The 12,677-nt window shown below is 37.1% G+C and overlaps 1 protein-coding gene across 1 annotated transcript in view; it reads right to left on the bottom strand.

Moving 5' to 3' along the window:
- CNTN3 (contactin 3) overlaps nt 1–12,677 on the bottom strand; it is a 410,001-nt gene that overhangs the window by 263,807 nt on the left and 133,517 nt on the right. The window contains exon 4 of the mRNA XM_042781845.1: nt 3,271–3,366. Within this exon, the coding sequence (XP_042637779.1) occupies nt 3,271–3,366 (96 nt within the window). The remainder of the gene's footprint in view (nt 1–3,270; nt 3,367–12,677) is intronic.

Genomic DNA, 12,677 nt, shown 5'->3' with positions numbered 1-12,677 from the left:
CACATAAAAATATATTTGTAGGAATATCAACTGCCATACAGTCACGGGTATATTTCTGTTCACCTACCCATTCTTGCCTGTCTATCTATGTATCTCCTTGTAGATTAGTGTCTGTTATTACTGATAATGCAGTATTATGTATGTAATAGGATCTATCTTTGTTGTCTGTAGCTCTTGTGCACCTCTCCATGTCTTCCTTTTCCTTAGCGATATTGTGTGAGTTACACAGCTTTGTTGTATTTCCTTTCTCAAATGAACACATAGCTTTTCACTAGTTAGACATTTTCTCTCTTCCCCCCTCCCATCCCTGGTAACTGATAGAACATTTTCTTCCAGTGTAAACATTTCTTCAACTTTTTATAATAACAGACTCATGTAGTATCTGTTCTCCTCTGATTGACTTATTTCATTCGGCATAATCTCCTCAATGTTCATCTATGTTATGAGGTGATTTGCAGATTCTTCATTATTCTTCAATGTTGCATAGTATTACAACGTGTGTATGTACTAGAGTTTGGTTATCCACCTGTTGATGGAAAATTAGTTTATTTCCATGTCTTTGCTATTATGAATAGTGCTACAATGAAAATTGTTGTGCATATATCTCTCTGTCTCTTGGATCTCATCTCTTTAGGATATATATATATATATAGTAATGGCATTATTGGATCAAATTATATTTCTATTTCCAACTTTTTAAGGAAGTCCCATATAATTTTCCATAATGGTTATACCATTTCAAAGCCCCACTCTCAGTATGTTAGGGTTCCAGTTTTCCACACCCTCACCAGCATCTGTTATTTTCTGTCTTGTTGAATTTCACCTATTATTGCTGTGGTGAGGTGATATTTCATTGTTGCTTTTATTTGCATCTCTCTAACACCTAATAATCATGAGCATTTTTTCCTGTGTTTGGTAGCTGCCTGAATATCTTCTTTGCTGAGTGTCTCTTCATGTCCTTTGCCCATTTTTGAATTGGATTTCCTTTTTTTATGTTGATGTGTTGAAGTTTTCTATAAATTTTAGAGGTAAGTCTCTTGCCAGATATGTTGCTGCCAAATATTTTTGCCCAATCTGTTTTCTTTGTACTCTTCTGGAAAAGTGTTTGATGGTCATAAGAATTTATTTTTTAGAAGGTCCCCGTTATCTAGTTTCTCTTCTGCTCTTGTGCACTTTGGGTTACATTTGATAGTCTATTTATGACATGAATTAAGGCCTCTTAGTTTGCCCCTATTTTATTGTGATGAACATTATTGCTTTGGGTTTTACATTTAGGTCTTTGATCCATCTTGAGTTCATTTTTGTGTATGATGTGATATATATATCTTTTTTAATTTTATGCAAATGGAAATCCATTTTCACCAGCAGCATTTGTTAAAGAGACGCTCTTCCCCATTTAATGAGTTTTGGTCATTTGTCAAAGATCAGCTGTCATAGATTGATGCATCTATTTCTGTATTCTCAATTCTGTTTTACTGGTCTAAATGTCTATCATTGTACCAAGACAAAGCTTTTTTGACTACCATGGATATATAATAGGTTTTGAGATCAGAGAATGTGAGACCTCCTACTTTGTTTTTCTTCTTCAGTACTGATTTGCTTATCCAAGCTCTTTTTATTTTCTATATAAAATTAATGATTGGTTTTTATATGTCCTTAAGGATGGTGATGGAATTTGGATCAGAATTGTATTGAATCTATAGATTAACATTTTCACAATGTTCAGTCTTCTTATACATGAACATGGTAAGTTCTTCCATTTATGTACATCTCTCATAGCACCTTGTAGTAGTGTTTTTATATTTTTCTTTGTATAGATGTAAACCAAAAAACAAATGTACTGCCATCAAGTTGATTCTGACTCATAGAGACCCCCATTGGGTTTCCAAGGCTGTAAATCTTTAAGAAAGTAGATTGTCTCATCTTTCTCCCATGGAGCATGGAGCAGCTGGTGGGTTTGAAGCCCAACCTTCTGGTTAGCAGCCAAATTCCTCACCCACTATGCCACCAGAGATCCTTACAGTTGCAAAAGACCTCTTTAAAGCATAAAAAAAAAATGTCACTTTGAGGACTAAGGTGTGCCTGAACCAAGCCATGGTATTTGCCATTGCCTCATGTGCATGTGAAAGCTGGACAATGAATAAGGAAGAATAAAGAAGAATTGATTGATGAAGTATTTGAATTATGGTGTTTGAGGAGAATATTGAATATACCATAGACTTCCAGAAGAATGAATAAATGTGCCTTGAGAGAAGTATAGTCTGAATGCTCTTTAGAAACAAGGATAGTGAGACTTCATCTCTCATACTTTGGTCATGTTATCAGTCCCTGGAAAAGGATCTCATGTGAAGGATCTCATGCTTGGTAAAGTAGAAGGTCGGCAAAAAAGAGGAAGACCTTCAACAAGATAGACTGACGCAGTGGCTGCAACAATGGTTTCAAGCATAACAAAGATTGTGAGAATGGTGTAGGACCAGGCAGTATTTTGTTCTGTTGTACATAGGGCTGCTATGAATCAGAACCCACTCAACAGCACCTAATTATAATAACAACATGTGCATGTAAAAGCTAGGCAAAAAATAAAGAAGAACTGATGCCTTTGACTTACGGTGTTTAGGAAAAACACTGACTATATCATGGAGAGCTGGAAGAATGAACAAATCTGTCTTGGAAGAGGTATAGCCAGAATAATACTCCTTAGAAGCAATGACAACAAGACTTTGTCTCATGTACTTCAGACATGCTATTTGGAAAAGGGTATCATACTTCATAAAATAGGTGGTCTCCAAAAAAAGGAAGACTCTCAGTGAGACGGTTGACAGAGTGGGGACAACAATGGCCTTAAACATACCAATGATTGTGAGAATGGCACAGGACAGGGCAGTGTTTCAATATGTTGTGTATGGGGTTACCATGACTTGACACCTAACAACAATATACATTAGTATTATTTTCATATTAAGGATTCCCAACAGCATATATACATGAGCACATGTAAGTGTGTCAGTGTGAATGTGTGACAGTAAGAGAGAGAGAGAGAAGATGAGTACTTCAATGTGTGTTATTGTTGGTTAATTATGTTTATAAACTTCTCTGGATGGACTATCTTTTGTGGGGTTTCTCATATTCCAACTCAGCTGACAGAAGTCATTGCTGCTCAGGTTAACAAGTTTCCCAGAATTTACAGAAGCAAAAACAGTATATATGCTGAGGACTCTGCCCTGCAACTTAATCCATAAATATATGAAGCATAAACAGACTACTTCTTACCTCCGGAGTGAGGTGGGGGACCGCAGAGCAGAACAACTCCCTGGCCTTCACGCACTGACACTGTACTTCTCATTTTGGTTTGAAAACTTTCAAGATCTGATTTGAAAAACAAAAATACTTAATGTCAGAAGAGCAATAATATTAAAATTTTCACACAGAGACATTATATTCTTTTGGAAGGCAATGCAAACATTTACTTTTGGGAAGCAAAGGAAGAGAACATTTGCTTTGAGAAGAGAAAATGGGATGTTTATTTCTTTATTAAGATTTCTAGTATTCAGCAATATAAAAATACATCCATTGGTCTTGTGTTCTGTAGTAGTGTCAACAATCCGTGGACTATCCAAAATGGCAAAATATATCTGAGGAGTAATTAAACAGACAATATGATTTCAAATAGGAAATAAAATACTTTCAACCAAAACATATTCACATGTGAACTCCATATGGGCCACACTGAAATCACCAAACCAGTGATCAATTTTTTACCTCTAACCTTGTCATGATTGCCAACTCTTGATGAATTTTTTTCACAAATAGTTTAAAACCAGTTTTATTTATCTTTAATTATTAGTGCTACTTTCAAAAGAGTTGAAAATGTTCAATTTCTGAGTTCAAATTCTTTCCCACAACTTAAGGGGTTCTGGGAAACACATTTATCAAAGCAGTATATTTCATTATGAAATAAGTATAATTCAAAGTATAACAGTAAATCCATATGACCTCTTTTATTTATAGCCATAAAAATCCAAAATAGTTTTATAATCACTCAAGGCACTTTTAAGTGTTTAACGAAATTTAGAAGAACAACAATTAAACACAAAAATGATTTTGATTACCAATGATTAACAATAATAATAATAATTTCTTCCAGTTAACAGGCCAGGGTGGCAAAAATTCACTGATGTGTACTCTCCAGCTTAAATTATACCATATAAAAAATTATATTGGCTTCATTTTTAAAAAAGCTTGGGCCTATGGGGAAAAGGGAAGGAAGATATACTGTTTCTCTAAACTCTGATTAAAAAAAAAAAGTTGCTTGTGAATTATACACTTATTATACTCAATGGTATCACTTTCTGTACCAGAACAATTGCACCGTCAATTTGTAAAAGAATATATTCACTTCATAGCTCTTAAGGGCTGATAAATTGCCTATGCAGTGACAATTTAAAGTGAGGCAGTGTATGCATTTTAGAACACAACTTGGAAAATTTCAACTTTGTCCTGAAAAATGTAAAAGGCAAGATAATTATCTTCAAACAAATAAAACCACCAAGTGCAGACACTTATGAATATTCGAAGTACCATGAATCAGTGCATTGGAGGGCAATAAGAAGGCCTAGGGGCTTCATTTTATTGTTACTGAAAAACAGTATTAAAATGCTAGGTTATAAGCATGAAGTCCTGTGATTCAGCAAGGCTCTCATATGTGTGTCCATAAAAGAAGAAAAAAACAGTGTTTAAGGATTTATTTTCACCAGAGGTTATCCGACAGAAATAGAATTTGACAAAACAGCTTTGTACCATCTCAAACCTGTAGCTAAAATGCAACATTATCAAAACATGAAGGCCCTTGATGTGTAACTAAGTTGGAACTATAAAACTGGGTCATCCAAAGGCTTTCTTCCCAAAAGCTAAATGGGAAAGTACAACATGTCACAGTTTAACCTATACATGGAAAAATAATTTTAAAAGATTATTTTCTGCCAACCAAATATATATCATCATTGCTGTTTCCTTGCCCAATTTTTTATTTCTTATATCACATAATTTCACACTCTGGAAGTTATGCATGACTGATTTAGTTGTAATGTATAAGGAAGGATAATATACTTCTACAGAAACTAATGATGTTTCCTCCAAATGTCAAATCTCTTTTGCCTAAGTACAAATATTGCCTGGTAAGGATGTGATCATTCCTCCAGACCTTGGCACTGATACTCTCTCTAAAGTATGTCAACAACCAAAAAGTTGCCATTGAGTTGATTCTGACTCATGATGACCCTATGTGTGTCAGAGTAGAACTATGTTTCAGAGGGTTTTCAATGGCTGATTATTCAGAAATAGGCCACCATGCCTTTCTTCCAAGGCATCTCTGGTGGACTAGAACCTCAGACCTTTCAGTTAGCAACTGAGTGTGATGAGATCTTAATCAGCAGGGAATACTGCTTGTAGATACCTGATATGGCCAGGCCATGGAATACATCTATCAGGTAAAGAAAATAAAATAACTGTAGGGGTGTCAATGTGTTTCCTGGGGCTTTCTGACAGCACAACACTGTGACTACAGTATATTGCCTCTCAAAACAGTATCTGTCTCCTGAAGTCATGGTTTATGTTACCAAAGTGTTGTCTGAGGAATCATCATTAAAAACTGGAAAATTTATTTAATAATTCAAGTTTCTGAGAACCACAACTACCTAATTAAAATCTCTTGGGGTTAAGGATCTGTATTTTCTTTTCCTTTTTTTTTTTTGGTTGTTAAAGTATTTTGTGTTGTTATTGAGAGTAAAATAGCAACACATACATCAATTCTTCTGTTTCTAAATGTAAAATTCAGTGACTTTGATTACATTCTCTAAGTTGTGCAACCATTCTCATTATCACTTTCTGACCTGTTTTTCCCCGATTAATATAAACTCAGTGCCCCCTGAGATTCCTATCTAATATTTCCAGTTCCGTTGTCACTTTGACCCCAAAGAGAAAAATGTTCAAGGCAGACATTTTTCACTAGTTAACCTAGACCATTGTTAGATTTTAAGAAGACTTCAGGGGATATTTTTGGTTTAAGCTTTAAAGAGTACCCCAGGGGAATAGTTGTGAGGGTTCATCTAGTCTACAGGGCTCCTGGAAGTCTGCAGGCTATGAGAATCTGAAATTCTTTTCTGAGTTTCTCCCCTTTTGATCAAGATTCTCCTACAGAGTCTTTGACCAAAATGTTCAGTAATACTAGCCAAGCACCATCCAACTGCTCTGGCCTCACAGCAGCAAAGGAGGCAGTTGTTTATGGATGCAACCAGCCACACATTTCATAGCCTTTACGATTCCTTCCTCTCCTTCTTCTGTTGCTCCAAGCAAATGCAGACCAATTGTCATGCCTTGAATGGCCAACTGCAAATTTTAAAGATCCAGAGATTTGCATTTTTAACAAGCTTACTCACTAAATGTTATGCATACCAAATATCATCTTGTAGTTTGCCATTACATGTATAAATTTTAATCCATATTAAGTGTCTTAAATATATACATCAGCTTTTTGGAACATATGAAAGTACCTAGGAGAGAGACAATCTGCTAAAATTCCATTTAGCACCAGGGATAGAAAAGAAAAATTTCAGTCTACTTATATAGAGGATTCTGAAGGTATGAATCAAGAAGGGCTCTCTTTCAAGGACACCTGTCTGGTTAAGAGACAGACTTGAGACCAATGGCAATATTTAAAGTGGCCCTTGCTCTAATGGAGGTAAATGCATAGAGAAAAGAACACTTAACCTGGATGTAAAGCCTTTCAAAAGTGCAGGAGGTGGCTATGTGAGTAGAAGGTGGTGTGTGTAGGGGTGGAGGGGGTCATTCTTTTCAGATACAGGGAGCAGCATAGGAAAAGATTAGATGCATAATAAATCATGTTATGTTCAAGACAACTAAGTCTTTTCATTTTGGTTGGAATTGCAAGAACTATAGAAAGTAAAATAGTGCAAATTTCTAAAATATTTCAAACCACTTGAATATCTACTTGGAGATTATCCGTGCAATCCACATTCAAGTCAAGGCTGCAGTTAGCCTAATCTTGGCAAGAATCTTAAATAGAAAAAGCTTGATTAGAGGGAGAAATAAATTTAAAAATAATTCCAGTCTTTGTTTGAGGAAAACAGTTTGGCAGTTTCTTATGAAATTAAACAGACCACTCTCATATGACCTAGCAATAGCACATTTGTGCATTTATCCTAGGGAAATTATAACATATATTTATGCATAAACCTATACAGGAATGTTCATGCAGCTTCATTTGTAACAGTCCCAAACTGGAAATAATCCAGTTATCCTTCCAGGAGTGACTGGTTAAACACAAACAGTGGTGGTACATCAAATGGAAGAACACTATTCAGCAGTAACAAGACTTGAACTACTGATGCACCCAATGGTTAAGATGAATCTCCAGGGGATTATGCTGAGTAAAAGCTTCCAATCCCAAAAGGTTTCATAATGTGTTATTCCATTTATATGATACTTCGTAAATTGCAAAGTTTTAGAAATGGAGGACAGTTTAATGGTTGCCAGTGGTTGTGGGGTGTGTGATGTGGATGTGGTTATGAAAGGGCACCATGAGGATTTTTGTGGGGATGGCACTGATTGGCATCATGATTGTGGTGGAGGCTAGACCAAAGTCCACATGTGATAAAACTGTATAGAACAAAATACACATACACACACACACACACAATGTGCAAAAGTAAAACTGGAGAAATTGGAATTTAACAAAAAATCAAGCAAACAAACAAATAAAGAGAAAAACTGCTATCATTGTTGTGTGCTGCTGAATTAATTTTAACTCATAGTGACCCCATGTTATAGAGTAGAACTGTCCCATCAGATTTTCTAGGCTGTTATATTTAAGTAAGTGGGTCTTTCTCCTGAGAAGCCAGTGATGGGTTCCAACCTGCAAGCTTTTGGTTAGCAACTGAGTGCTTAACTGTTGTGCCACCAGGGAGCTCTGTATTTTCATGTTTCCTTTTTCTTTTTCTCCTCTTCCCCCTCTTCGTTCATACCACTGAACAGAAGGAAGCAGCTCATCCTGATTCTCCTGACCATCAGCTGTGCTGCGCTGCTCCAACAAAGCCCAAGCTTTCAGGAAAACCATGTGGCCAGTACCTCCCTTGCTGCCTTTGAAGCCAAGTGTGCAAAACCCTGAAGGTAGTATACACATTATGATTGATCTACTTAGGAAAATTTCCACATAGATCAGTTCTCGTGTATACCTCTGATCCCAAAAACCCACTGTCATTGAGTTGATTTTGACTCATTCTTATAGGACAGAGTAGAACTGCCTCATAGGGCTTCTGAGGCAGCAATCTTTATGGAAGCTGACTGCCACATCTCTCTCCCATGGCACAGCTGGTGGGTTCAAACCACCAACCTTTTGCTTAGCACCCAAGCTCTTAACCACTGAACAACCAGCACTCCTATATATTTGATCCATGTCTGTTAATTTTCTCTATTGAGCCATATTTTCTGTTGGCTGCTCAAGCACTTGACTTTCAGATTAATTTCACCTCCTGTAGAGAAGAAGACCATAGGAAGCCATCAGTGCATACAGAGAAAAGTGACTGGGGTGATTTGGACTTTTATTTTCAACATGTTCAATTTGATATTTGATTCCACTTTCTATAAATGACTGGTGTTGATTTACCCAAGCGAATTCATCTAGATAGTCAACTATAAACAGAGCATGTGAAATGCCATACAATATAACTGCAGGCTATCATGTACAACTCTACTTTTATGTGACTGAAAATCAACCAAGCTAAATGTGTTGCTTTATGTCAGATTCCTCAGAGACTTTAAGAGAAAAACATGTGCTGAAAATATCTATTATGGTGAGATGGATCTTAGAATGTCCTACACATTTTTGATCAAAGAATCTTCTGTAGAGCATTTTATGGGAAATGCTGGCAAAGACCATATATGCAATTTTGTACATAAATATAAAAAAGAGGCCACTAAGAGACTGCAAAAAGAACCACACCTTTTCACCCTAAGAGAATTAAAATGGAAAATGAAAGTGGAAATATGTCTGAAACAGTGACCAGCTGATGAAATAGTTCTAAAATTTATAAATGCCGAGCTCTGGCACAAAATATATAAGGAGTTAACAGAATCATTACCAAGGAAAATTGCAAATGAATTTTACTACTGTGTAACACAATCTTATTTGATGCTAGGAGATGAAGTTGTACCTTTTCTAATTATTAAAACCTAAAATACTATCCAGTGATCTCTGGTGCATCGTGTCTACTAACCAGAAGGCTGGCGGTTCAAACCCACCAGCCACTCCCTGGAAGGAAGGTTGGGCAATCTACTTCCGTAGTGATACCACCTCGGAAATCCAAGAAGGGGTCTCTATTAGTCAGGTCTGACTGGATGGCACATAACAACAAGAAGTAATAGCTAAATAAATTGTACCTGGGAACACAGGTAAAGGCAGTGTATCAGTCTTCTATACATACCTTTGTTGCTTTTATTGGTAGGTGCTGTTGAGTGATTTTCAACTCACAGGGACCCCTTCTGACAAAATAGAACTGTGCTATAGGATTTTCCTGGGTGCAAATGTCTTTAATGTTTGCTATTGAAATGCTCAGTGGTTGGTAGTTCCCAAATTAAATCATTTTCCCAACAGTGTAAATGACAAAGCTATCTTTTGAAAGAATCAGGTAGCTGCCAATAAAAGAAAGTTTAGCATTGTCATACAAAAGTAAGACATTAAACTCAATTAACACACCTGAAAAGACAATAAAAATCAAGATTGCAGTTCTGTTATGGTTTTCATCTTTATCTTCACTGTGTCAGATGCTATGAATAAAGAAGAGCATTATGCAATGATTCAGCTTCCAGGATCAAGCAGTAAAATTTCAATTAGTATACAAAACTCATTAAAGCACATCCCTCTAAAAGAAGAAAAATCTCACATTCGTGGATGACCATGGCCTCTCCTCCTGTTTCCTGACACATGCAGAAGCATTTGGAAGTTCTTCCAAGTCAGTCAGAATAAAAGACATAACCAACTGATTTTTTTTTTAAGATGAAACTATGATGATGCTTTATCTGTACATGTAAAAGTTATTAGATCTTAAACTGCCTTCTACTAGAGGTAGTTTCCTTTATCATTGCCAAAAGTTGAGGTACTTTTTTTAGGTTATTTTTGAGGCTCATACCATTACTAATTAGATGGATTTATAACAAAAAAAATCTTACAAAATGATATGACGTATTTATAATTCCTTTGCTAAATCACTCTCAAATCATGTCAAACAAGAGTTCCTAGGTGGCACAAAAGGTTAAGCAAATATTAGCTGAAAGGTTTGTAGTCTGAACCCACATAGAGCTGCCTCAGAAGACCAAGAGATCTGCTTCTGAAAGGTGACCACCCTGAAAACACTATGGAGCAGTTACAGTCTGCAAACATGGGATCACCATGAGTTGGAATTGACATCATGGCAACTGACAACAACATGTTATCCTAGTTAACCACTGATTTTCAATCCTCTTCAGTATTAAAATGTCCAATACTTAACCATTATCTTTTGTCTCTATTGCAATCTCCAAATTCAAAGTTTCTCATCCTTTTTATTACCTTTCTCACTTAATATATTGGCCCGATTTTCAAAACACTTAATTAATCACGAAATCCCTAGGAGATAATTCTTCCTTGGCAACTAATATGATTTAAGGGGGGAAAAAAATCCTCTTCTGCAAAAGCTAAGGCTTGTTCAACAAAATTTAACAGTGTCTTAGTTTGATTTCCTCAAGAGCAGAGCCTCTGAAAAGACCTTGGTGAGGCATTTTATGTAAGAAGTGATCTCATGAAGCAGGAGGGAGACAGTGGGGAGTTTTGAAAAAGGAAGGAGGAAAAGCCAACACCAGGGTGCATTATTGAAGAAGCTACCATAGGCAATGGGGACTTGTTTCTGTAGTAATTTTTGACAAGATACAGAATCCCTTCCAGAATTACCCATTTGAAAGATGAGAGCTCCAGGAATTTTTATACTGGCTCACAAGCCCATTCATGGAGATTTTCTCCTGGGTGTGATAATTCCTCCATACTTGTCAGAGCTCCTAATATAACTGGCATGGAACTGAGTACCCAAGCCACAAATGAATCCGGGGTGGGCAGAAAGGATGGGATACATTTCTACTACAAACAGATGTCATACTTAAGGCCCAGCCTTTTCAGATTTTTTTTCTTTTTATTGTGATTCGGGTGAAAATTTACAGAGCAAATACACTTTCCATACAGCAGTTCACATACACCGTGTTTCATGATATTGACCACAATTTACCACAATGCAACATCTCCCCTCCTACTTCCTCCCGATAGTTACCTCTTCCCTGTGTCCATCCCTCCATGTTTTCCTGCCCCTTGAGCTGTCTCCCTGTGCATAAGCAGCCCTTCTTTCTTCCATGCTTATTCTAACCAAGGAGTGTATCTACCTCAGGTAAATGTTCAACTCATATGCCTGTCTATTGTTTGGCTGGAAGCTACAGGCATGTGTTCAGTTCCAGTCCTGAAGGGCAGCTAGGGGCCATAGTCTCAGTGGTTCTACCAGGCTCTATTGGGCCAGCAAACCTGGTCCCCACTTTTCTTTTTTTTTTCCATATGATTTTGAGTTTTGTTCCACATTGTTCTCCCTGTCTATCCAGGATCTCCTGCATAGATCCTCTTCCAAGTGGTTGACAGTAGTAGCCAGGCACCATCTAGTTCTTCTGGTCTCATAGTCATATAGGCTGTAGATCGCATGGTGTACCAGTCGCTAGGACTAATTGTTTCCATGAATTTTTAATTTTCTTCATTCTTCTTGGCTCTGGACGAGGAGAGACCCATTGTTGCATCTAGATGGCAGCTTGCAAGCTTTTAAGATCCCAGCCACTACTCACCACAGTAGGAGGTGGAACAATATTTTGTGTAGTATGTTATGCCAATTGAACTTGAAATCCCCTGCGACTATGGTCTCACAGGTCCAACTACTTGCTACGTCTGGGGAGCTGGCTGTGGCCAAGCAGTGACTACAACCTTGCCCCTTGTTAGCTCCACTATACACCTGGGAATTCAGATCATACACATAAAGTTATAGGACCACTGTCTGCCAACCCTATACATGTTATTGGGTGCACTCCCCACTTCATAGACATACCCAATAGTTCAGCCTGTCTACCCATCTATCCACCCATATACCCATGTTTGCCTTCACTGACCATGCTGTACTATATTTGCAAAAAGGTTCATCTTTGTTGTCTGTACTTCCCACGTACCTCTCTATGTCTTTCTCTTCCTCAATGCCACTATATTGATCACTCAGATTTAGTACATTGCCCTTCTCTTCACCCAAATCAAAACTTTATCTATCTAACAGTATCTCCTCTCCTACCCTCCCACCCCTAGTAACCAACAAAGAAAATGTCCTTCTATAGATAAACATTTCTTTGACTTTTACAATAACGGACTAACACAATATTTGTCCTTTTGTGATTGACTTATTTCACTCAGCATACTGTCCTCCAAGTTCATACACGTTATGGGGTGTTTTTCAGATTCTACATTATTCTTTAGGGTTGCATAGGATTCCATTGGGTGTATATACCATAGTTTGGATATCCATTCCTCAGTTGATGGACACCTAGGTTGTTTCCAT

The sequence above is a fragment of the Orycteropus afer genome, unplaced genomic scaffold, assembly GCF_000298275.1.
Source record: "Orycteropus afer afer isolate SDZICR_OR568_19922 unplaced genomic scaffold, OryAfe1.0 scaffold00180, whole genome shotgun sequence".
In the NCBI taxonomy this organism is placed as follows: domain Eukaryota; kingdom Metazoa; phylum Chordata; class Mammalia; order Tubulidentata; family Orycteropodidae; genus Orycteropus; species Orycteropus afer.
Note: the sequence above shows the minus strand (reverse complement) of the source record. Positions and strands in the feature narration are given on the sequence as shown.